Source organism: Drosophila guanche, unplaced genomic scaffold (genome assembly GCF_900245975.1).
Source record: "Drosophila guanche unplaced genomic scaffold, DGUA_6, whole genome shotgun sequence".
NCBI lineage: Eukaryota > Metazoa > Arthropoda > Insecta > Diptera > Drosophilidae > Drosophila > Drosophila guanche.
The window spans coordinates 3844167-3869692 of record NW_022995747.1 but is presented as its reverse complement, the minus strand read 5'-3'; the positions used below and the strand labels follow the sequence as shown (position 1 = coordinate 3869692).

At 45.5% G+C, this 25526-nt stretch overlaps 4 protein-coding genes across 15 annotated transcripts in view; 2 read left to right on the top strand and 2 right to left on the bottom strand.

Annotated features, from left to right (window-relative positions):
* The first annotated feature begins 171 nt into the window (after positions 1 to 171).
* On the top strand, positions 172 to 17053 carry LOC117582823 (microtubule-associated protein 2). Of its 8 annotated transcripts, XM_034270868.1 has the most exons (10): positions 6937 to 6969; positions 8179 to 8923; positions 9039 to 9082; positions 10196 to 10385; positions 10449 to 10651; positions 11312 to 11497; positions 12350 to 12367; positions 12843 to 13001; positions 13828 to 13893; positions 16652 to 17053. In XM_034270868.1, the coding sequence occupies exons 1-10, from the start codon at positions 6952 to 6954 to the stop codon at positions 16835 to 16837; spliced, it is 1815 nt and encodes a 604-aa protein (XP_034126759.1). In that variant the 5' UTR covers positions 6937 to 6951; the 3' UTR covers positions 16838 to 17053. The 8 variants fall into 8 exon arrangements, with proteins under 8 accessions (XP_034126761.1, XP_034126762.1, XP_034126765.1 ...); XM_034270870.1 differs by lacking the exons at positions 6937 to 6969; positions 8179 to 8923 and adding an exon at positions 172 to 779 and having other exon boundaries at positions 16652 to 16852; XM_034270871.1 differs by lacking the exons at positions 6937 to 6969; positions 8179 to 8923; positions 12350 to 12367 and adding an exon at positions 173 to 779 and having other exon boundaries at positions 16652 to 16852.
* A 284-nt stretch (positions 17054 to 17337) lies between these two features.
* Positions 17338 to 20395, bottom strand: LOC117582828 (ras-related C3 botulinum toxin substrate 1). Its single transcript, XM_034270880.1, has 5 exons — positions 20133 to 20395; positions 18982 to 19118; positions 18662 to 18894; positions 18433 to 18593; positions 17338 to 18354 (listed from the first exon to the last, which is right to left on the bottom strand). The coding sequence occupies exons 2-5, from the start codon at positions 19095 to 19097 to the stop codon at positions 18277 to 18279; spliced, it is 588 nt and encodes a 195-aa protein (XP_034126771.1). The 5' UTR covers positions 19098 to 19118; positions 20133 to 20395; the 3' UTR covers positions 17338 to 18276.
* Positions 20396 to 20437: 42 nt separating this feature from the next.
* Positions 20438 to 21715, top strand: LOC117582826 (probable enoyl-CoA hydratase). The gene is made up of 2 exons (XM_034270877.1): positions 20438 to 21408; positions 21472 to 21715. The coding sequence occupies exons 1-2, from the start codon at positions 20538 to 20540 to the stop codon at positions 21576 to 21578; spliced, it is 978 nt and encodes a 325-aa protein (XP_034126768.1). The 5' UTR covers positions 20438 to 20537; the 3' UTR covers positions 21579 to 21715.
* The window catches only part of LOC117582818 (tubby-related protein 4), a 29387-nt gene continuing 25535 nt past the window's right edge, over positions 21675 to 25526 (bottom strand). For 2 of the 5 annotated variants that reach the window (XM_034270859.1, XM_034270858.1), the window contains exons 8-11: positions 23504 to 25489; positions 23103 to 23444; positions 22848 to 23054; positions 21675 to 22783 (exon numbers count right to left, since the gene is read on the bottom strand). In XM_034270859.1, coding sequence (XP_034126750.1) covers positions 22667 to 22783; positions 22848 to 23054; positions 23103 to 23444; positions 23504 to 25489 — 2652 coding nt within the window. In that variant the 3' untranslated portion in view covers positions 21675 to 22666. The remainder of the gene's footprint in view (positions 22784 to 22847; positions 23055 to 23102; positions 23445 to 23503; positions 25490 to 25526) is intronic. The other 3 variants (XM_034270860.1, XM_034270861.1, XM_034270862.1) reach the window with 3 other exon arrangements.

The following is a 25526-nucleotide window of genomic DNA, read 5'->3' as shown; positions in this document are numbered from 1 at the left end:
GAAAGAAATTATCTCAAATAAAGGCGCGTATTTCTGTGCTCATGCTAGAAACGCAAAATCGAGGAATGTAATTTAAGATTACGGTATATTTTTAAAATGTGCAAGTATATTTTTGAGGGTTGTGCGGTATATTTGATCGATAATTCCTCGGTCACATTGGTGCGGTGTGCTGTTGTCCCAGCAGAAATTCAAATAAATTTGCCAAGTGCCAGTGAAGTGATTGCACAGTCGGAATACAAGTATATATTATATTTGGTGCAACTTGTGTGACCGATTTTCAGTGTGCTACCCTTAGCGGCTGCAAGAAAGAAAATAAGCATTCCCAACGCTGAGATACACCGACAACCGGAAGAAAAGTGCAAAGTGCAAAAGTGAAATACGTGAAATATCTCAAAGATACACACGAAAATCTCGCCCACATACAGCAAGAGTGGAAAGTGCTTTCCTGTGAGTGCAGCCACCGACCGACAAGGAGGCTTACACAGATACACAGATACACATAAAGTGAAAACATACACACAGATACACACAGACAAACACTCGGCTAACTTTCAATATGGCGGATGTCATGGAGAAAAGCTCTGCTCAGCCTCCATCTCTGCCGCTCCAGCAGCAGCAGCAGCAGCAGCTGCAACAGGAAGCAGCGCCAGCGCCAGCACCACAGCAGCAGCAACCACCACCACCAGCCCCACAGCAGCAGCAACAACAACAACAGAAAGCAGAAGCACCCAAGCAGGTGCCTGCATCGGTCCCAGTGCGCGCTAATCAGGAGCAAAAAGGTGAGACCCCGGACACAGATTTTTGCACAGAAATGACTTCACACCGCTGACATAACGCAGACGCCGAGTTTGTCTTAGAAAATCAATTAGGCAAAGTTCACCGAGAAAAGAGGGGCACGGCCCGGCATTCTAGTTGCAAAGTGGCCAAATGTATCTGGGGAATGTATCTGTGTGTGTTTGCCGGCACACCCCCAGGACATTGTTGGTTCCGAATATGTCAGGACAACATGCACCGCCGGCTCATGTCATGTTCTCGCGTAGGAAATTATGCAAATAGATATCAAAGGCTTTGTTTTTTCTGTCAGCTGTTTGTTCAGCCTTCGAAGCACTCTGGAATGGGTTGGGTTGGTGGCTTAATAAGCCTGTCTGAAGAGGGCTCAGAGTATAAGTCTCAGCCGCTGAGGCTGGCAGGATGTTGAATGTTGCTTCATTGTTGCGAGCATGGGCATGGTTCAGTCCTTCTTCAGTCGGTTTAACGACCTGCAACTGTGACGAGCAACCACCCACATGCCCATGCTGGCTGAGTGCAGCTTTTAATTGTGACTAATGCCCGGTGCCAAGAGCCTAGTGTCTTTGCCTCCCTTTTGTCCAGCATTATTGTGTTGGTATCTATCAGATATAGATACAGATACGGAGACAACCGACTGCGATAAAAGTTATCAGCCTCGTGCTGCTCCGGCTGCTGTTGTGGTTGCTCTGCATTTGACCTCGTTTTGCATCATGCCTGGCTCTCTCCTGGTATGTGGTGACATGAAACCATCTCTGATGGGGTTGATTAGCTATCCAAAGAGTGCGGGAATTTGCGTATCTGCAGATCTTTCGTTAGGGTATCCGCATGCCCCACACAAATGCGAGCAGCCGCTGCTCTAGTTCATTTTGCTCTCATCTTGCATTTGTTTTAAAACATTTGACGCTGGCACAGGCGTCGCAACACCCCTGCCTCGGGGGTGTTTGATTAAATCAAATTTTCAAGTCAAGAGCAAACCGGCTCCGTTAAATAATAACAACACTGGCGCACGGGCATTGTTTTCGTTTAGTAATAAAAAGGGAAAATATACGACGCGACGTGTGAGTGGTGTGATTACTATCAACGCTCTCATCCCCAATGAAGTCATTCGCACGCGCTACTCCCCCATCAATCTGAGGGGCACACAGCTGTCATCTATTGCACTGAACTGATAAGCAGGTGAAATGGCTTTCCCGCTGTAGTGCATATTCTTTGCCCCTCGCCAAAAGTGGCTTTTGGTAATCATAATTGCAAAGATCAAATGAAATACTCATCGAGTGACGTAATGGCCGCGATTTGCTGCACTTTGTGTGTCCCCACTGCTCCTTGACTTTATAAATAGCCAAGATTCGCTGCAATTTCAGGCACCTTCAGGCACTATTCTTTGGCTTTTCAATTAACACGAAGCGGTTGGCAGCCAGGCAGCTGAGCGACACTCTCGTTTCGTTTGCAATGTTTGTCGTGGAAATTGATTTTCCCTTCTCTCTCTCGCCCCGATTGGGATTGGGGGCGTGTGCTAGATACTTTTAGATACTTTTCGAGAACCAGAAGCAGCGCCTCAAGCACGCTGCTAATTGTTAAGGTTTCCGTTTTGTGCTTGACAGTAAAAGTGAAATAAACAATTACCCAAATGTTTGCTGCCATATTTGGGCTAAAGGCCACGCCTTTGCTGTGCAGCCCAATGAAGCAAGACAAAGATTTTGGGACATTGTTTGGGTCCCCGCCTCATGCCATATTTGGTTATTACGAATAAGTGACTCTCGAATGGTTTTTCCATAGATCTCTTCGGTTAGGTTTCCTCTATGCTGGGTTCGCTCCACAATTAGCATGCATGTGGCGCTCCAAGAACATTTATTAAGTCCCTGGGGGACTTGTGGCATATTAATGTGCATTTGGTATCTGATGGATGCATCTCCAAGTTTAATGCGAGGAATGCGCCATACCCGGTCTCGGCTCGATTAATTAATTATAAATTGAAAAGTTTGATCAATAAAAAGTGTAGCAAAAATTAATAAGAAACCCTGAAGGATCCCCCAGGGTGTCTCCTCTTTCTCCCTCTCCGTGGTGGGTGCTGCCGTTCGTCGACTGCCACTGCTGATGGCACGGTGTTTGTTTAATTGTTTTGCTGTTTTGCCCCATACAAAGTGTCGCTTGACACGCAAATCCCCGTGTCCGTGTTGCCCTTTAATTAAAGCCACAAAAGAGTTGTCAAATGGCTTCAGCTTGGCTCGAGCTAGGCCATCCCCTCGGGGGCCCTGGCACTTCCAATTCCAGTTCAATAAACTCGCCCAGTTTCTGCTTTGATTTCGATTTTGCTACTCAATTTTATGGCCATTGCATTTGTGCACTTTCGCCTGATGGAACCCGTAAGTAGATGATGGGTAGTCTTGCAGCTGCTTACCCAATCCCAAACCCAAACCCAATCCCAATGGCTAATGGCTAATGCCGCTTTAGGCAGACGCCGCATAATTTGTTGTTCTGGTTGTAGCCGGGCCATATTCGTCGGTGGCAATGCCTGTTTCGGGTTGCGAGTGCGTGCGGCACTCACACTGACAATTGCCACATTTTGTGGAAGCAATCAATAATCGAAGTGCGTCAAAGATACAAATGTTAGACAGCCAAGTCAAGTTGCGTTACGTTACCCAATCGAACAGACTATAAATATTTTCGCCCAACCATATTCGACACGAGGAGCAATGGAGGCGCCTGCTGGGCTGGGTGTCCCAGTCCTATTCCTGGTCCTAGTTAATAAAGCAATAAATTCAGGTGTTGATTAATTGATGAGCTGCGCTTCTGACTCCATTCTACGGGTTTCCCTGCCACTCCAGGGCAGACCTCTGCTGTGCTCTGGGTTCTGTTCTGATTCATCTTTTGCGTCGCAGAACCAGGAATAGTCGCGTCTGCCTCAAACATGCGCAGTTCGAGGCAGGCTTTGGTTTCGGCTTGAGCTTCAGCAACCACATGAGGAATTCCTCCCCCGCAGTCGCAGCGGAATGTTGGACAGAATAATCAATGGGCGCACACAGAATTGTCCGCTGCGGTACGGTGGGGGGAAGCCAACCAAAAAGAGGGCATGCCGATGGATACCGGCTGCATCCCTCAAAACATAAAAGCAAAACAACGCCAAAAGAGCTTCAGCGGCTACTGAAACAAAAACAAATCAAATGGGGGTGGCAAAAGAAGCAACCAGCCACCCCTATGTTGGGCAGTCGGCGGCCTTGGTTGGCGTGCCGTTGGTCTCCTGTCTCGAAGTCTTATCTCTCTTTAAAGTAAACTTTAACGGAAAGGCAGCGTAATTGGGGTGTGCTTTTTGGCTAATTCTTTAATTCTTTAATTTCACTGAAATTATAATACGATCTAATGCAGTTGCGGTAATCTGTTATATATGATCATTCTCTATGATTCTGCGTTTTCGAGTTCCTTTATACAATTTTGCCACAGATTTTCACCCTTTTAAGGGTCCGCAGAGAGGGGGGAACTCTTAAACGTACAGTCAGGCATATGTAGGACTACATCTACTAACCAGGTAAATTTCGCAGCAGCCTTAACTGAGAGAAACGCTCCATTTGGACGCTGATGCTACATGTGACATGAACTAACTTCAATTCTGAAATTCAAATTCAAACCCTTGAACGCCAACAAAACGTGATTTACAGCACTGCACTAACTATCGCAGCTATCGATAACTAGTCGCTCAACACTCATACCGACCAGCTTTTGTCAGCATGCAATAATTATTTCGATATTATTGCCAGTGCTCTTTTTGTCGTCTCTAGTTAAGGAAAGCGGGAAATTCAAAAGAGTTAGATTGTCAGCCATCAGAAAACCAATTTGCAAACATAGAAATTGGGGGGACATTTTGTATTCACCAAACCACCAGTAATATAAAATATCTATCTTTTCTCAGGTATGTACTCGTACGCAGATATCTGGAATATATTTAACAATTAAACTTGAAATGGCTTCACTAAATGGTATGTTGTGTCTATATTTAAATTAATTAACGCAAAGCAGTTACTGCAGAAATAGTTACAGATACTACTACATAGACACGAGACTATGTGAATAACAAACACCACTACCCTGCCCCCCTTTATGTACACAACCTAACCTTAGCCAAAGTAAACTCTTCTCTGGTTGGTCTGCCCCGCGCATAACCTTGACAATCGAATTAGCAAGCAGGAGCGGAACGAGGAACAGTTATCCCCCTCCACCTACTAGTGCGATTACGAGTGTGTGTGTTGCTGGCTCGTCGCTGGTTTACTTTTTATGTGCAGACATTAGGTAAGGACGGAGCGCAGGGGAATCTTGCGTGCTGTCTGCTTCTAAATAGTCAACAATTAAAGGGGCAACCGAGGAACCTATGACAACAACACCTGAGTAATACGGAATGCCCATAATAAATATTATTACATGGTGCGTGGTGCAAGCAATGACTGTAGCTACCCCACCGTGAATCCTTGTGTATTTTCATACTTATGCATTTGATTGTCGTTAGCTAAGCACTGCACAAATGCGCACTGTTCCACGTAGAAACCATTAAATTAATCAAGTCAAATGAAATCTGCATATAAAATCAAAGCTTCCCCACAGAAAATACTGAGGGGAGTGCTCCCCCCTTTGCTCATTGTTGGCGTGTTGAATTTGCATTTTTCCCCGGCGCCCCACTAATAAATTTGTATGTCAATAGAATAAGGCAAAGGCGTCGTCTGAGCACGTCGTCCTGGCTGAAGTTTTGTGCTGACTTTGCTAAGGTATTGCCTTCTCTTTGAACTGCGCAAGGACACTTTCTGTTTATGCGCCCCGAGAAGTTTACGAGCAAAGCTCCACCCTACCCCCCACAGAGAGAGACTGAGTGGGGCTGCAGTAGCCCCCCCAATACTAGGCTGGCATCAAAACAAATTCTAAGTATTGTAATTCGAAATTTTTCAAAGCAAATAAAAGCAGTCGAGTTTTAACACTCGCGCCAAACACAACGCAGTGAGAGCTGACTAGCCGCGACTCGCGATATTTTCCCAAAGGAATATTCCTGAATAATAAATCTAAATAAAATAAGGAAAAAATAATAATAATATTAACAAATCAACGTGTGAGTTAAAGTCAGTGTGTGGTTTCTTTTTGCTGTTGTGTGTGAATCGAATTGGAAGTGCTGCAGCTGTTCCGTTTGGCTGTTCCGTCCCCATCCTTGCGGTGACTTGACGCAAAGTGCAAAGTGTATTAGCCTCTTCCCTGCAGTAGGCCTGTGGTACGAGTACGAGTGCGAGTACGTGGCCAAGTTATTGCCCTCTGGCTAGAAAAATCGATACAATTGCATGGCGCTTGGTTTATGGCACACTGCAACAATTGATAATGGCTCCATGTCCGTGTCCGCGTACGAGTACGAGTCCTGTCTGCGATAAAAATCGCAACTGCAGTGTGGGAACCCAACGGAAGGGAACAACTTTCCGCAAACAACAACAAATTCAATTGCCAGCAGGCAAAGTTTGTTAACAATAAAGGATGTTTTGTTTTTTGTGGCAAAGAATCTAATTGAAAGGCGACGGAAGCATGCTTAGAATACCTCAAATAAAACGAGGGTGCTCCCCGCCACAAGTTTGGTTTTTTATGGTACTGCAACTGCAACTGGCATTCCCCCCGCTGATAATCAATTTGGCCAAGACCATTTGGCCACAAATGACAGTTCTTGGCGTTCCGTTTGTTGCAGTTGACATGAACATTGTGTGGAATTTCAGCCTAGTCGATGTCGATGTCAGCCAAGAGAAACAAATCATTGTGGCCCTAATTTGCAGTTGACTTGCTTCCTTCTTTACATTCATTTCATTTCTTTTGTTTGGGCATATTGTATGGCCAGGAAGTTGCTGCAAATCTGGGCTCTGACTCGACACAAGTTCGAGCTGCCGCTTTAGTTGCCACTCGGGTGTTGCACGTGCTGCTCCATGGAGCAGTCCAAGAGTCAGCAATTTAAAGGGATAATAAAAGCCTCGCCACGCTCTTTGTCTGTGCAATTTTATCGATTTCCCTGTCAAATGTAACACACAAAACACAAACAAAAAAGAAATCCCCAAAAAAGTTGTTTTCGCTTCTTTATAAAGTTAATTGCCAGGTAGTGCCTAGAACCAGAACACAGCCACAGTTCGTAGTCCCAGCCTGAGCATTCCGCCCGATATGAGTGATGCCGATGCGGTGAGTGAAAGTCGTAATACAAATCTAGAACTAAACCTGTCCAAGCTGCACTTAAGTTGCCCCCCCCCCCCCCCAGCTAGCAAAATGAAATATCACCCAATTGCTTTTGCACAACCGAATTGCCTGTCGGGGAGCATAATTTGAATACAACTGGGATATTAATGATGCCATTACTATGGCAAAATATCGATGACCTTGCATACATCATTTCCAGACATGTCAGAGCCACAAGAGAAAGAAACCCTTTGCGAAACAAATCAAACAGCGATTTGCTCTCGTTTTCGTGGTCTGGCTGCCCCGTCGAGAGAGCGGTTGGGGGGCTTAGAACCTGCCGAAACTTTTGTTGAATCAATAAGTCACAAAAACAATTTGGGTCACGTTACAGCTGGCAACCGACAAATGCATGACAAAATTCCCTATTGGCAACCGAACTGAGCACCAGGATACAGAGCCCACCAAAACAATACTCGTAAAATGTAAACAAATGCAAAAAAGAAGCCATCAAATTTGAAAGCTTCCACTCAATATGGAATATATTGATGGTTGGTTTGGGTTGGCCTCCCCTGCGGCGCAATAAGTTTATGCACATGTAGCACACTCAGTACTGTTATCCTGTAGCTTCTACCCGCTCCAGCCCTATCAAGCACATAGGATATATGGCCATACATATGCAAATGATATGAGCCACTTGGTGCTGCTGCTGCTGGCAGGTTGAAACTGGAGCCCTGTCAGGTATTGGGTTACCCGACACTTGCACATTTCTGCACCGACACCGCAGGCGATAAGTTCAAAGAGATGTACGGCACGGCAAACGAGAGATCACGGGAGCGTGACTCCGAGTCAGGTCCCGCGTCCAGCAATCGTCGTCCCTCCTATGAGGCTGCCATTGATGGCTACTCCTCGAGAGAATTATCGACCAAAAGTGGAGGCTCCACGCAGCAGCCGAATGCGGAGTACTCCTCCAGCTACGAGTCTTCCATGCAGTACGCCAAGGATCGTGCTGCTTATGAGGCAAACATTGACTACTCCAAGCAGAAGCACCAGCAGCAGCAGCAGCGTCCACCGCCCATGACCGAGTATCCCAGCAGCTATGGCACCGCTAAAGAACGCACCCCACAGCACTCCCTAGCCCAGCACCCAACACAGCCACCATCCCAGCATAATCCCGAGTACGTGCGAAAACCACAGAATTATGTCTTGCCACCGCAGATGCGTCCGCCTGTGGGGCCGCCACAGCAGCGTCCGCCCTTTGCAGGTGCTCGACCCATGGTTGGTATGGGGCCACGCCCACCCATGCCACCGCCGAATATGGGGGCCAGGCAGATGCCACCGCCGCTGAGGAACACAGAGAGTAAGAGCAATCTGCTGATGGGTCCGCCGCAGATGAGGCCGGGCATGCCGCCACAGCTTAGTATGCAGCAGCCTCGTCCGCCCAATGCCGGCGGACCGCTCTCTCCGCCCGGACAAGGACCGCCACGGCCACCAGGTGGATTCCCCTGGACACCCTCTGGAGCGCCACCTGGCATGCCGCCCGGTGCACGTCCCCCGCAGAATATGCAGCGACCTCCGCCGCCGACATTCGCTCGTCCGGCACCGGGCCAGCCGCTGCAGGCGCCATACCGACCGACCTTCAATCAGCAGCCAATGCAACAGCAACAGATGCAGCCACAGCCACAGCCACAGCAGCCACCACAGCAGCAGCAACAGCAGCAACAGCAGCAGCCACACATTCAGACTCAGCCACCGCCACAGCAGCTACGCCCACCATCATCAATGGGGTCACACAATGACGATGACGATGACGTGATCATGGGTCCAGCCGTGACTCCCCTCAAGACATACAACATGAAGGCCGATCCGATGGGTTCGCCACTGCTGGAGGAGACAGAGCCACCCTTCGAGTCGAGTCCACCACCAATCGCAGAAGTGCGAAAGGGCAAGGGGCCTGCTCTGAGTAAGATCTAGTGGGAACACCATTAAGCGAAGCCATTTGCCAGTTTATTATTTCAGCGGAAGTCCCCCCAAAATCGTGACATTAGCATAATTAATTTGTTTCGTTATCATTGCAGAAGGCGACAATGACAGCGGCGTGGACGAGTCCACACAGGAGAAGGTGAGTCCGAACGATGAACTAGAGAACCATTTGGCCAGGCCATAAATGTGAGTCGCTTATGCCATGCGTCTTCATTAATTGAGAGGAAATTAACTGAAAACTGGCGACAAATTAATTAAATACCGTTGACCCTCTCTTTCTGGTATACGCTTTTTGTGTGTGTCTGTCTCTCGCTGCGTTCACAAATCATAAATATCTGTAAAAGGCAAGTCAGTCAGTCACCGCTTCCACGCTCCATTAGCTATCATATAGTACTATGGCCCGACTTGTGCTGGGGCCACAGTTGAGTGGATGGATCCAAAAGATCCGCAAAGTTGCCTCGTGTGTGTTGACGCCAAAGTTCAGACTAAGTTTTGTCTTGGCAGACGGCAGTTCGACGCGCCGGAAAAACCCGCAAAGAAAAAGTCATACAATATACGAGTATTCCGTGCTGCATACACACACACAGGTGCGAGGCACAAAACTTTACGAAAAGTAAGGGAAAAACTTGTCTACATTTTGCCAAAAAAGAAAACACAAAAACCGATTTACGAGTAAATAATGCCTAGCCTTGTGATATCTGTGCCCGTAGAGTAGATAAGTGCCAAACACGAAACGCGGATTGGGGCTCCTGCCCCTGCCCCTGCCCCTGCGAGCACACACAAATATTTACGTGTATTCCGTATCTGTTGTGGTGGGACTGTAGCTTGTTGTCTCTATAAATACCTAGGCATATGTATGCAAAATACGACACGAAGTGGCGACAATCGATAAAACAATGCATAAACTATAAGTCCTTCGTACCGACTTCGACAACCACATCCACAATGGCATCGGCATCGGCATCGGCATCACCAGGCAGCAGGCAGCGGGCAGAGTCTAGGCATAAATGCCAATGGCATTACGTTGACAGCTTTGGCCAGCCTGGCAGTGTGCTCCCAACACCATAGAGAGAGGCGTTCATAAAAAAGAGATGAACGTTGTCAGAGTGCCAGTCAGAGTGCCCATACGGGTGAATCCCAAGATGCATCTCGTCATCTTGGCCGATTCCAAATATTTTCTTGTAAACAACGAACAAATATCACTTATCTTTGCCGTTTTGTGACTATGTTTCTGTGTTTTGTATTGTGTTAGGACCGCAACGGACCCATTTCACCCAGTTCCCCGGTAAAGACGCCCACATCGACCTCATCGAAGGCTGACAAGTCGGGCATTTCGCGTCCACCGAGTGCTACGCCCTCGAACAAATCTGCATCGAAGTCGCGCAGCGCCTCGAAGAATCGTTTGCTGCTCAAGACCCCAGAACCCGAGCCAGTTAAGAAAGGTAAGCACTCAAATTAAACTTTAAAATCAAATGTTTTTCGTATAATCCAATCCCTGCTCGCAGTTCCAATGAACAAGGTACAGGTTGGACATGCGCCTTCGCCGAACCTGAAGGCGGTACGCTCCAAAATCGGTTCACTGGACAATGCCACCTACAAGCCGGGCGGCGGTCATGTCAAGATCGAGTCCAAGAAGATCGACATCAAGGCAGCGCCACGCATCGAGGCCAAGAACGACAAGTACATGCCCAAGGGCGGCGAGAAGAAGGTATGTTGGGAATGGCTGAGCCACAGGGAGGGACTTCACTTTACTGTACCGTGTGACTGATGTGTATTCTCATGAAAAATCTCTGTAAATTTCTCTCATCAACAAATGGCTTTTAAAGTATCCGATCGGAAACCAAAATCTAGATCTAGCCAAACAAAACGTAAAGTAAAAATGTAAAAATGTAAAAATGTAAAAAGTATTGGCAAAAACAAATTCAATTTCACGCTCGACTTGCGATTCGAGAACTTACTCGAGTATTCATTCCTATATGTATCGCATCCCATTTAGATGGGAATCGGCAGCAAGCAGCACGGTATCTTGTATCTTGTTGTAGGAAATGCAATTACCAATCCACAGCGACACTTAGCAACATAATTCCGTTGCCTTTTGTAGCATTATAAAGCCATAACCATATGTCCATATCCGCATTCGGTGTTCCAGAGCTGGGCGTGACTCTGACATTGACTGGTGGCTGGGATGTTTATCTATCTTTTTGTGTAAATTGACTTTGGCTTATAATGGTTCTACCTTGTATCTATTTACAAACTTGCAAACCGTCGAACCTCCCACACACCCACGACATCACCATCACCACCTCTCTTGAACCACACTGCAACACCACAAAAATCAAACCAAACCAAAACCACCGCAAACCCGTAGATAGTTACAACAAAGTTGCAGTGGAATGCCAAGTCGAAAATTGGCTCATTGGAGAACGCGGCCTATAAGCCCGGCGGCGGCGATAAGAAGATCGAGACCCTGAAGATGGACTTCAAGGACAAGGCCAAGCCGAAGGTCGGCTCCAAGGACAACGTGAAATATCAGCCAGGCGGCGGTGATATCAAGGTATGTGTCCTCCTGCTCCTAAATCTTTTTACCAATTTCACATTTAAGTTTTGACCCAGAGACCCGCGAGTACGATTGCTCTTCCAATTGTTTTTTGTAGCGTTTAATTTTAAATTCCGATTGCTGTTTTGGCTTTTACTTCGTTTCTTTTTGGATGCTCTTTCGACTCTCGTTTTGTTACGATTTTTTCTGTCTGGCATGCAGTTGCTCCTCCAATCCACAGCAAACAGAAAACAAACAGCAACTGGCATGGGGCATGGGGCATGGTGGGATTGATGCATGGGGAAAGTTATCTTAGTTGTAAAATTCAGCATGCTGCAAGTGTTCTTCAACGTTTCAGTGTACACTAACAAACTCTCTCCCGCCACACACACAAACATATCCGTGAAAACGATGTACAAAAGTCTGAAACACTTTCCAGAGCCACTCGAACAGATTGTCACACGATAGAAAGATGAACATCATCTATGGCGAGGGCTCCAAAATTGTCAACCAACGCGCCTGCCTCATGAGCAGCGAGCGCCTGGATGAGAATTTGTATAATGAGGAGGAGGAGTAGTTCCCATAGCTTTGGGTAGGTAACACTAAACACAACAAGACACACAATACAATACACCCACTAGCCTAGAGACGCATTGATTAAACAGTTCCGTTCCGATTTGGGTTAGCATTGTACCATAAATAAATGAATGGTAGGGAAAGCATTTCGTTTAGTTTCTAACATTCAACTGAAGAACTTCCAAATTGATAATTGTATCTTATTATTTGTTACACCTTGATTTAAACGAACCGAAAACATATTTAAAACATAATTTTTGCTTTTAACTAAACCATTTAACAACCGTATTGAAGGATAACAACCCCAAGGAAGTAAGTAGTCGTGATAACTCTCTTTTCTCTCTGTATATTATATCTGAAATAAGTATATGTACATATGTAAATGTGTGCTTTTGTATGACAAGTTTAGCTGCATTATTTTTACATAATTTTGGTATTTTTTGGTATTTTTGATGTACACTCCACTCACAAATTTTGATATCCTCAAGGCACCGCAAAATATTCCCGAAGTAGAAATTGTAGCGTATATTTTTGTGACTCTTTTTCCGTTCTCTGTGCTCTGCTGTTTCTGTGTTGAAAATTCTAAATTTCAGTTGTGTCCTCGATTGGCCTACCATACCAAACACGATTCGTGTTGTGTTGTCATATAATATCCAAACGCAGTGTCAAAATTCGCCATATACATACCTACCGCCGCCCCTTAGCTATCGAATTCAAATCGAATTTCAAGTGTAATTTTGCTAATCAATTTCTTGTGTACGTTGCCGCTGCTGGTGCTACCTTTCAGATACAAACGCAAAAGGTAGAAATTAAGGCACAAAGCAAAGTTGGCTCTTTGGATAATGTAAAGCACAGGCCCGGTGGCGGCGAAAAGAAGATTTTCGATGATAAGGATTATTTGAAAAATGTTGAGCACTCAGCTGCACTGACAACACCACCAACACAGGTAAACTTCGTGTACATAAGACATCCCATAATGCCGTTCAGTAATTCAATTAGACGTAGACTTAGAGAGATCCATTAAACCTTTAATATTAAACCAAAAACCTTTAACCTGAATTATTTCGTATTGAATTTGTAGTCTTTTCGGCACACCACAACAAAAGTTACTCAACAAAAGTGTACTCTATAAACTATGGATATATCCCATTTTGTGTTAACTTTAAGAAATTCATTTTTATGTAATTTGTTTTTATTTTGCATTTGTGGTTTACGCCTTTTAGTTTTACTGTCAGCACCCCCACAGCACCCACCCCAAGAAAACACCCAAAAAACCGAAAACACCCACCAAACACCTACCCACACCTACACCCATAACCGCTTTCAGAGAACCGATCAAACAATTCCGCAATTGTACAAAACAAATCAATAATCAATAACTAATGAGAAATTAGCATCTATCTGGACTTTTAAGTAATTCTTGGCACTTTCAGGTCTCGATATATGGGTGGGCTTTTCTTCTGTTTTGAGTTTTGTATAAATTTGCATTTAGTTTCGTTAATTTCCAATGGGTTCATTATTCAATTTCATTTCAATTATTTTATGTTTACATTTAAAAATGAATTTCTTTCAAACTCAAACTGAGATTCATTGGCGATCGAATCGAATCGAATCGAATCGAAACGAATCAAATTGATGACAAAATTGCTAGCAAAAAGCGATCCACATTTCTCGTGCATTTCTCTAAACTATTCTCTTCTCTTTCTTTCTCTGTCTCTCCCCCCTCTCCGTTTTGCGACCCCCTGCCTGCCTACCCGCCGGCCTAACCGCAGTTTGAGGCGCAAGGGCGCTTGATTGCAACGATCCATCTAGAATTCGGCCTCTGTAACTCAGACTGTGTGTGTAACAATATATTCGAGTCGCTTTTTAAATGAACAAATCAAATCGATACCCCTATGCATACATAGCTTTAACAACCCAAAACGAACAATAAGACATCCATCAACTACTTGTACTGTACCTAAGGCCAAATACCAGTAACTGTTGCAGGACTACTTAAAACACACACACTGAAAAGAAAGAACACAGACTCAAACGGAAAACTAAACTCAGTTCAACTCTCAACTAAGAAAAGCTCTGACCGAATATCTCGTATGAGTTTGCAAGAGTTTCTATTTTAAATTGTACACTTAAACCCAATAACTATACACTTATCCATCGGTTTGAGGCTGCTGTACTATACCCATGGGATTTGTATACTTATGAATAATATAAGCTGATCCTCTCTCAGGGGCAGACACTCGGCAGTCCTGATCCGTTCCAAACTAAATTGAATTTTAACCAAAACAAAAGGAAAACCAACCACTCTCGGGTGCCGCCCCTGGGTCTGAGAGGGCGGAATGTTTGTTAATTCCTTTAGTATTATATATAGAGTATATCCTTTAACAAAAAGTATTATTTATGGCAGTAATGGCCAGTAATTTTATACTATATAGGATAGTACAAATTTTAAACAACAAATACTTAATTACTGATCCGCAAATGCTCAAAGAATTCCCCGTAACCCAGAGACTCTGACCTTGAGGACGGTTTTTGAAAAGGCTGCCCAGCATTTAAAAATCATCTAGCAACAACAAAAGTGCTTAGCTCACACACACACACACACACACAAATACAGATACAAGCACACACATTGCATACATACATACATATTTACATCCTGTTTGAATTCCAATTAATTATGAATTATTAAGTGTATTTCTTAATTTCTGTGGCTTAATGTTTCTTCTTTTCGTTTTATTATAGGAATATATATACCAATTTTATTAGGCTAGTCATATACGAAACTAAGTGCATTAATTCGAAATCCGTATACATGTTACGTCCATTAGAGTTATTTATCGTCTACGGTTAAGAGTTAGACACTCTCTCGTAATCGTACTCTAGCAACATTCGATCATCGATCAAAAGACATCCTCCGTAAGTGAATGTGCGTGTTGCGTGTTCCATCCTGAGTGGTGTCCGTTGCATAGATAGATAGCGCCTATACCTATATATTTAACAGTGCTGTGATAGACTAACCGTTCCGTTAGTAACAGATTCAAATCTGATTTGACATCCATCCATTCACCCCGCAAACGGTTTCATGTGCAAATTTGCTTGCCTCGGCCCAAAGCCCAGCCCAGCCCCGACTCCGCCCCTTTCTTTCCACGCTCCATTCCAAACAACAACAAAACTCATGATCTAACAAAGCTTTTGGTTTATGTTTGTAATAGTTTCCCCACCCCCAATTTTGATTTGTGCAATTATATCTGCATTCACATTTATATTTTTATATCTTGAACGCAGAGTCCACTACCATCCATGACGGCTTCTGGCGCTGATGAGAATTTAAATCAACAAAGCTAAATGCTAAGTGCCGAAAATGCATGTTGAGGTTGAGCTGAATCTTTTCTTTGCAAATATACCTACATAAAGCAAATGAAACCAAACCGAACATTGAATATTGAACAAGCGCTAATTTGAAAAAGTAAATCTTAAGCAAAATGCAAAATGCCCGCACACATTGGCAGAAACGATGCAAACATGCAAAACATGCAATAATTTCCACACCCACATCACACACCACAAAACCAGACATGTAATGAGAGAGCCACCGTATCATATGATATGGTTAGGTTCCAACAGATGTGCACTGAGATACACCACCACGAGATACCCACATCACATAGAAGCGGTATTCAAGATTCAAGAGTATATTTGACTAGTTGAGCAGTGCACTCTTTATCATACAGATACAAGACATAAATTATATATCTCAATGTATTACGAAAAAACCCCCATATATATACATACAAATATATATAGACATTTATATATGCATACATAAAAGTATCTAAATATTTAAGCGAATTATACAAGAAGTCAAATCATAAACTGTGTGCTTAGTTGAAAATGTTGAACGACACTTAAAAGTAAAAGTAAACTTTAAACCCACTTGACGTTGAACAGTTGAACTACTCGTACTCGTATAATACAAGACCTATCTATGATCCCCCTCATCCATTGTATGCAATTTAGATACTTTTGCGAACAGCCCAACCCTAAAAGCAGAACAGAACTTCAACCGAACAGAACAGAACCGAAATAAACACTTATAAGCATAATTATTACTATTAATTTGTATCTTATTAGTAAAGCGCATCATTCTCACAATTTATTTACACCCTGTTACAAAATGTAAGATCAATGGCAAAATTTAAACATTAATAAAACAGACAAAAAAACGTTTTTTCATTTACCAAAATTCTGGCGTTGTTGCACTTAGTTTTTTTGAATCTCAACAGCCACAAATATAAGATAGACATACAATACTCGTAAAATATTTGGAGAATCTTAAGTACATTTGGCAATGCCACGCCCACGACGCAACGCAAGCGTTCCAACAAAGCCACGCACGAGCACACATCTCTACCCCATTGGATGCATTGGTAATCGAAACTATTTTTGAATAAATTTGATTAAAACAAATTGTAAGTTTTCATCTCAATCCAGCTATTGACTTTCGACTACTATTCAGCTTTCCATTCAGCGGTGAATCCGTGTGTGAATCGAATTAAAATGTTGCCTATTCTATGCTCCCTTCCCGCCCCACAGTACTGGAAGGCGCCGCGCATTCAACGCGCCACCACACTGACCTCGTCCATGTCCCTGCCAGCCGAGTGCCTGGTGCTATCCGTGTCCATGCCCTCGCTCAACTCGGAGCCCAAGCGTCCCAAGAGTGCGGGCCCCAAGAAGAAGCCAGGCCAGGCCGTCCACACGAAGCCATTCCGCTTATACTGAATCGACGACTTCCCATGTGACAGCTCCCAGATGCGATGCTGCTGCTCCTTCCTACACATGTTGCACGAGACAACACAACACATCGAAGCACTCCACTCCCGAGATTTGTGCACACGTTGATACGAGTATCGAGGCACGCACTTCTATAAAATACAAACTGTTAATTGTTTAGACCGAGTTACTACTTACTTACTACAAAACGAACCGTGGCATTTACAAACAAAATAAACGATAAACTGAGAGGCAAAGTTAAGCACAAAAGAGAGCCACAGCGAGTTGTTTCATTAAATAATTACAGTATATATTTCTCGTAAGTATTAAATCAGTTTTACGGCTGGAGCCAACAACTGTAGCCCTTCGTTCATAATTCATTTACATAAGACATTCGATTCGTTAGATTTTAAATATAGTATTTATATATATCTATATATATTTCGTACACAAATTTTCCTGGGATTTCATCTCATCATTACGCATCTTTGTGTGTTCTTTGTTTCAGTTTTTTGTTATGAGAATTGTGTGCTTTTGTTTATTCGATCTATTTCGATTGTTTTGATTCTTTTGTTCCTCTGTTTTATTCGAGTCACGTCGTCACATTTAAATGCAGTTTTGCCATTCCATTTACATAAACCATTTTGCTATCCTTACGCCGTAAAAGATGTTTATACATCGCCTTCTTCTTTATAGTTAGGATAATAAATAAGTAATTATAAAGACAATAATTTAAAACAACAGTTGGTTACAATTTTCAAGCGACAGAGTGTCAAATGAGCGTCAAATGAGTGGAGGTGTGATTATGATTACGATTCGAGTTAGAGTAAAAAAATTCTTGCATATGCTTAAATATCGTATAAAGGATGCTTTTATCTAAGAGCTCACGGGGTGATTAGCCTTGGCTTTAGTTTTCTTTTTTTGGGAGAGGTTTTTATGCTTTAACTCTTGGCTAGATAATTATAATACATTTAATGGGGGAAACTAGGAAATGAGATGCATTGATGCTCATGATATGCGAAACGAAACGAAACCAGTGCTTTGCTTCATTATAATTTTCTCGTGCGCTGCCTGTTACAATTAGTACAAATACATTCGATTCAATTGACTAGATTTCTATAGCTGATTTAGATACATTATTTTCTGTTTTTTTGTTTCTGCTGCTTCTGTTTTGCGGGAGGGAGTCATGTGGTGTGTTGTGTTGCAATTTACACAATAATACAATTCGAACAATTTTTAACTTATACAAAATGTGTTTGTGGCTCTGTTGTAGTGCTCAATGAATGGAGTTATCTGTTTTTGATTCGTGTTCATGCTTAAGGTAGATGAGGGCGCTCAAAAGGTGTGCTTTCTGTCTGTATGTGTGTGTTGTATGTGCTGCTGCTTCCGAGAATTCTCGCTCTCTCTTTGTTTGAGGCCGTTACAACGCAAATAACATGCTACCTTATTTACATAACTAGACACTTTCGCTGGCGTCGCTTTAATGGCTCTGGTCTGAGTACGGCGCGCACCGCTTCTTCGAAAACCTAAAATGCATAGCGGGGGGAAAGAGACGATAAGTGAGATCATGTGCTCGTGTGTGCGCCGCCCCGCTGATGACTTACTTGCTTAAGGCCGCGCTGCGTCAAGGCGGAGCACTCCATATATTTCACAGCGCGTATTTTATTCGCCAATTTCTGACCTTGCTCGCGCTTTAGTGGCGTCAGACCCTGTTCGGCCAATCCACTCAACGTCTCGCGATCCTCCCGCAAATCGATTTTAGTGCCTGCAATACAATACGCCACATAAACATGTGTACAATACGCTCTTGAGCGCCATGAGCTGGCAACTTACCAACTAGAATGATGGGTGCGTCGGGGCAGTGGTGTTTTATCTCCGGATACCACTTCGAGGTGACATTTTCGAATGACGAGGGACTCGCCACGCTGTAGCATATCAGGAAAACATCTGTCTGTGGGTAGGAGAGTGGACGCAGGCGGTCGTAGTCCTCCTGCCCCGCTGTATCCCACAGTCCCAGCGAGACCTGTATTGTGTCCACTTGCATGGGTGCGGAGTAATTGTCGAAGCTATTTGCAAGTAGAAGAATGGCCATCAGCGTTAGTTAGTAAATAATCTGCAATCAGCAAGAACCGGAAGAAGTATCGGATACTCACACTGTAGGCACATATTCACCGGGAAAACTGTCTGTTGTGTAGGAGATTAGCATGCAGGTCTTTCCGACGGTGCCGTCACCGACGACAACACATTTTATGGGCCTTCCGGTTGACATCGTGAGTCGTGACTATGTGTGCTGTGCCACCGGCAAAAAAGAGTAAGAAAACGAAAGATAGATGAATGGATGTGAGTGGAGTGTGCACTCGTATGTGAGAATGTCTTTCCAATGAATGCGTGCGCGCTTAATTCAATTAATTAAGTTCTACTTGAGGCAATAAACTCTGTTGTGGCACTGTCTGACCGCAACATATTTCTGAATACATACTTTAATTGCCTTTAGGGTCCACAGACCGAGCCCGAATTGCTGCACCCGCGACTAACAGGCCAACCTGGCCAGCCTGGCATACACTCGTATATCTCAGTGTGATCAAAAGGCTGGGCGGTGTTCGAAAGGTGTGTCCCAGTGCCAGAACAACAAACACAGGCACAGTGGCAGCGGCAGCGGCATAATAAAACGAAAGTCTCATTTCTGCTCGGAGGAGACTCTTGTTTTTGCAAATAAAATTTACGAAAATAGATCATGATGCGACACTCGACTGCGGCACTCATAGAAAATAATGGGAACAGCGAGTCAAACACACAACCAGAGCAAAGCACAGCAAATGGCAACAGTTGCTCGAGTTTTGCTCTGCTCTGCGCCATAGAGCCAGGGCCCTCGGGCTCTGGAGGCCTCCAATGATGCATGGGTGGAGTGCGTGGGGGAGGCGTGTCGACAGACGAGTGCGCCCAAATGTTGCGGTGACGCGGAAGCCACCGCACCGGCAGACGCGCACTGATAAAAATAGACACAATTAAGATCTAATAATGCAGAGAGAGTGGGCGGCGGGCTCGACTGTCTGACGGCGCCTCCGGTCTGACATGATTTAACCACAATACGGATGCCAATTCAATTAAAGTTCAAGTGAGACATTACGCCACATGCAACCGCAGGGCTGGGCGCCCCTGGCCGACACTCGCGCGTTCTTTTGTTGTGGACGCCCATGCCATGCCCCGTCTTCCATTGTTACCGTGGCCCTCTGGGCAGGGCAGGGCAATCGCAGTCCTTGCCCCGCAGTAATTGCATATTCACGCAAAATGGAATTGTTGTTACCGTTTTAACCTATCCTTTCTTTGTCTGCACACGGGAGTTCACCGAGAAGTAGTCGAGTAGTCCAAGAGGAAGCGGCGACTGTTTTGTACTTTGCTTATATCACTGAAGGTTTTTATGTGCTCCACAAATGCAATGCGCTGGCACACGCGCCGCAGTTTAAAGATTACTCTCCACACGAATTGTAAATGTTTTTAATTGTAAATATCTGTTTAATTGGCAGCGCAGCGTTCCGAAATGTATTTCTTTTTGCTCTTTTTTTGTTTCCACACAAACACACACACACACGCACACACACACCCTTTTTGACAGCAGCGTCGCTGAAATGACAAGCAGTGCTGCAGGTCGGAGCACCGAAAATGCCGATTTCAACGTTGCCCAACACTGCACAGTTGTTTTCGCGGTGCAATGAATAAATTTGTTTATAAACTATTCCAACGCGTAAACCATTCAAATTCAGGCAGAAGGAGCTTTTGTTTAACCGCTGCTAGGCATGTTGAAGAAATCAAAGACGCTGCGGAAGCTCCCACGGTGCTCGTGGAGAAGGATTCGCACATAACATTGATCGGTCTGAATCGGGAGCAGAAGCGAAACTCCATCGATGCAGCCACCGCACAAAAATTGGGCGAGGCCATCAGTCAGTTTGAGGCGGACGATAGCTCTCCCGTAGGTGTGTTGTACGGCATTGGGGGCTCCTTCTGTGCCGGCTATGATCTGGAGGAACTCGAAGCGGAGGCGGATCGGGGCAGCCTGAACTTTCTGTTGCGTCATGAGGGTTCTGTGGGTCCCACACGGCGGCATCCACGCAAACCCATTGTATGTGGCATTAGTGGTTTCTGTGTGGCCAGTGGCCTGGAGCTGGCCCTACTGTGTGACCTGCGCGTAATGGAAGACACAGCTGTTCTGGGTTTCTTCAATCGCCGTCTGGGCGTTCCCATCAGCGACGGTGGCACCGTCCGTCTGGCCGCTGCAGTTGGCTACTCGAATGCTATGGATATCATAGAGACGGGCAGACGTGTCTATGCCCGAGAAGCGCTGCGCATCGGGCTGGCAAATCGCATCGTGGCCACGGGCACAGCACTTGGCCAGGCTGTTAATTTAGCATTTTCGATTGCCAAATTTCCCATGGGTTCGTTGATGCACGATCGGAACGCTGTGCTGGAGAATGCAAATGCCTACAATCGTCCCGGTTTTTATGCGGGCACTTACAACGAAGTCATGAACGTGACATCAGACATGGTCACGGATATGCAGGAGGGCGTGAGGCGATTCAAGAGCTGTGAGTAGTGATTGTTGATCGGAGATTGAACTATATAATATTATTTTTCTATATATTTTCTAGCTGAGGAAAAGGGACCCAAGACCGACTCATGGCATATCAAGGAGAAGTCCATTCCAGATTGGGAGAAGACCGAAATCGAATTGGAGAAGCAATTTAAAAAGACGTGATAGAATCTGTAGGATATTTTGGAAACATTTCATGGTGCAATATTAGGTTGGTTGTGTTAACGATATTTTATAGTTACATTATATACAAGTATGTTGTTATTTATATAAAACGAAAGCCTTTATTCACGTAAAATACATTTATTAAATGATGTTTTTGTATGTAATGTATGTAGTTGATCGCCTAAATCAGTTTACGACTGACTGCCCCCAAGTGCTTATTTCCAATATTCACAACAATTACAATAACGAATTTTTCATTGAATTTAAGCCTAACTACCAAAAAGAGTAAGAGGAAAAAGCACAGAGATTTCCATTTCACTTCCATTCCAACATTCCACTTCACAATTTGTGTTTACACATATAAAAAATATGCTAAGTAATCGTTTTTGGTTTGTTTTCAAGTTCAAATATTTCTTATGTCTAAGAGGAGGAGAGTGTTAACGAAAGGAATTGTTATTGCACTTAAATCGAGTAAAGCAAGAAACGAAGCTCTATGCAAAAAAGGCTGCTCTTGTACATACAAACTAGTGTTAAAAAACGACTCTTGTTCTTGTTAGATTTTAAAAATATTACATTGTTTATGGCTAAACATTTACACCTGCTCCCGGCTACGCTTAATCCAAAAAATTTGTCATACAAATATTGCACAAAAATGGATCGGACTGTGGAGTTTGCACACCCATTATGTATACATATGCTTTATGTTTTATGTTTTTGCATTTGGCAAAACCTTCAATCAAGTGGTGGTGGTGGTGGTACGTGTTGTTCATTACTGTCACTAAAATACACGGCATCATTTCAGAAACCTAAATACCCCACACACAATCATATAAATACATTATATACAAAATCAGAAAGCAATTTTCGCTAATAGTTCGGTCGGTCGTCCGGTCATCGTCTGTCGTCTGCCATTTGGTATAAAAATATATGTATAGCATAGGCCAAAAAAGCAACTGCTGCAATCAGCTGGCGACATTCTGTAGAGCGCAATGCAATGCACAATAAGGATACGGATACGGTTACGTTTACGGATACGATACGTTGCGACGATGTACACATACACACATTTCACTAGTAGACCACGGAAATTACTTTAGTCGCTGTGTTACATTAGCCAGTGCCACGGCAAAGGCTTGTAGGGCGGAAAAGGGATACTGGAAATCCAGGGTATAAGCATTTCCATCAATACGACCAAATTGCATGACCTAAATGGTGTGATTAGAGGTGGAATTAGTCAACGTTCACTTGAAGAAACTTCAAGTTGCTTACCTGTTTGCCACGAAATTCAATTTGGAAATTCTTGGCCGACTCCTGAGTAACGCGACCACCGAAGTCCAGCTGATAGACTTGACTCATCTCGTTCCACATGGGCGCCTTGTTGTGCATCACAAATTCCCGACGCACTGGCGCCGGATTCGCACAACTGGCACTGCCATTCGGCTCGATCTTGCCACGCTTCAGCTGTGGATGAAAGGACTTCCCTTAGAGTTGATTTTGATTGGGATGGGGGACTCTTGATCTCACCTTCTGACGCAGCTGTGCTTTTTGGAATGTCTCCAGATCGCGATACTGCTTGCCATTGCCGCCACCATTGTTGCTCTCCTCTGTGCCAGAGCCATTAGTCTGGTTTCCCTCATCGTCCGAGCTCTCGATGATGCTCGGCTTCTTGCGCTGCCGTCGATTCAGCAGCGGCGAGTTGAGAATGTGGCGTATTGGGGAGCTACTCTGCTGGCGCTTGTTCTTCTTGCTGGCTGCCGGCGAGGCAGGTGAGCTTCGTGGCAGACGCTGCGGCGTTGACGGAGGCGTCAGACGACCCTCATCCAGATCCCGCAAACGGCTGATGATGTTCTCCAATGTTGTAAGAGCCTGGGAGAGGATGTTATTTTATAAAAGGAAGAAACTTAAAAATGGAATAAACCTCTTACCTGTGTGTGTAGCGACACAGACGCCTTGGCTTCCACGGGCGTGGCCTCGACAGCACCACAGGCGGCGGCTCCAGTTGCTTCGGGCTGCTGCTGCTGCCTCTCCAAGGTGCTGGCATTGCTGTTTCCATTCACCTGTCCCTGCGGTGGTGGCTCCTTGCGACGCCAGCGCACCTCGGACAGCTGCTTGACAAAACTGAAAGTGTTATCCTGCTTGCGTCCCAGCACCGGGGTGGAGTTCTCAGTGCCAGCACCATCCTTACTGCGCCCGTAGCCAAAGCGATGCTTTCGCGTGAAGAGCGGAGAGTCCGTAAAACTGGTAATGACATCGAAGCGTTTCTTGGTCGCGGGCTTTGGCTGTGTGACGGCGGCAGGTGGTGCCTCCTTGTCGGGCTCCACGCTGACCACAGCCGTGATCTCGTCGAGCACAGAGTTGGATGTGGGCTGGCACCGTTTGCAGGCACTGCTGGGGTTCATGTTGTTGCGGCACTTGAAGCAGAGCGTGTTGGCTGCACTGCTGCAGGCACTGCTGTCGGAGATCTCCTGCAGTTTCTTCACCACCAACTCGTGCTCCTTGCTTGACAATTTCGTTTGCAACGACAGCAGATCACACGAGTCCAAGCTCTTGGATTTGCCCGTTTGCTGGAGTTTGTGGCGTCGCGCATCCTCCTGCTGCTGTCGCTTTCGGCGATTCCTACGCTTGTCCACCAGCACCAGACGTTTATTGGGCGCCTCCTTGCGCAAGGCGGACAACGCCTCATCGGAGGGCGTGATGGCCACAGAGTCCAAATATCCGACGCTGCAGCTGCGCGTGATGGAGTCGGGCAGAGCGGGCGCTATGGAGACCACCGTCGGTGTCCTCTTCATGCTGCTGCTGCTCGTGGTGGGTGTGGGGGACTGGGTTTCCTCGTCGATGTACAGCATATCACGTCGCTTCGATGTGGATGCAGCTGGCGCCATGCACTTGACCTGCCTCGCATCCATGCGCTCCAAATTCAGATTCAGATTAAGGGGCACAGGGTTTACGTGGCTGTTTGCTGAGCGCACGGGCTCCGACATCAGAGCATTCTTCACCTGGACCACATTGTTGGCATAGTCCGCATTGCTGGAGTAGGACATCAGTGTGGTCTGACCCGCGGCCGGCACTGCGGGCCTCTCGAAAATAATGTCCGACGGAGCCACCGCATTCTTGGGTGATTGCAGCGTGGGCACAGCGCCATCGCAGTAGAGCGGCGAGATGGCGTGCCGCGACTGGCAGCTCGAGTTGGAGCTGGAGCGGCTGTAGCTGTTCTTGAAGCTGCTAATGGTCTTTGGACGTGTGAGGTTCTTGCCGCTGCCGTTGCTGCTGCTGGGGCCGGACGAACTACTGCAGCCATTGGAGGAGGGTGCCTGGTGCAGCAGCACAGTGGTGGACTGGCATGCAGCTGCGGCGGCAGCGGCTGAACCCGCTTCCTGTGAGTCATTGGAGGAATCATCATCGTAGCTCTCGGCACGCGCCAATGGACTGATGCCTGCATTTGAGCCTCGTTCCCCGCCTGATCCTCCACCGTTCACGGTCAGGGAGTTCTTGTGCCGCGCCAGTATTCGATTGGGACGTGGCGACATGGGTGCAATCAGTGGGGCGGAGGCTCCGTCCAACAATCGTCGCTGTGGCATCATCGGCGGCTTCAGGTTGGCCACATCCTGGGGCGTGGTTACATTCACCTGGGGCACTGCGTCGTGGTGGTGCTGCAGTTGCTGCTGTTGATGCTGCTGCTGCTCGTCTTCGTCCTCGGAGAAGATGTTGGGATTAAAGCTGGGGTCGGGACCAGGTGGAAAATCGTCGCGCAGCTCGGTGATCACCAGCGTCATTTGACGCGGCTGCAAATGCAGTAGGGACGTCTTATATGTAACTTGGCCTAAATTGGCTGGGACGGTTTTGGCAAGGCCATGGATCTTGAATTTCGTTCCCCAAATGTTGGAGGTCACCTCCACCAGCTTGACTTCCTGCTTAAGAGAGAGATTGATCAGTGATTGCATGTGCCTC

Excerpts from the sequence above, each read along its gene's own strand:
- LOC117582823 (XM_034270868.1), top strand. Across the intron at positions 8,924-9,038 it reads GGGCAAGGGGCCTGCTCTGA|AAGGCGACAATGACAGCGGC; the intron begins GTAAGATCTAGT and ends TTATCATTGCAG. Across the intron at positions 13,894-16,651 it reads GCCTCTGTAACTCAGACTGT|TACTGGAAGGCGCCGCGCAT; the intron begins GTGTGTAACAAT and ends CCCGCCCCACAG.
- LOC117582828 (XM_034270880.1), bottom strand. The coding sequence starts at position 19,097 with ATGTCAACCGGAAGGCCCATAAAATGTGTTGTCGTCGGTGACGGCACC. Across the intron at positions 18,895-18,981 it reads GGTGAATATGTGCCTACAGT|CTTCGACAATTACTCCGCAC; the intron begins GTGAGTATCCGA and ends ACTTGCAAATAG. Across the intron at positions 18,355-18,432 it reads CGCAGCGCGGCCTTAAGCAA|GTTTTCGAAGAAGCGGTGCG; the intron begins GTAAGTCATCAG and ends TATGCATTTTAG.
- LOC117582826 (XM_034270877.1), top strand. The coding sequence starts at position 20,538 with ATGAATAAATTTGTTTATAAACTATTCCAACGCGTAAACCATTCAAAT. Across the intron at positions 21,409-21,471 it reads CGTGAGGCGATTCAAGAGCT|CTGAGGAAAAGGGACCCAAG; the intron begins GTGAGTAGTGAT and ends TATATTTTCTAG.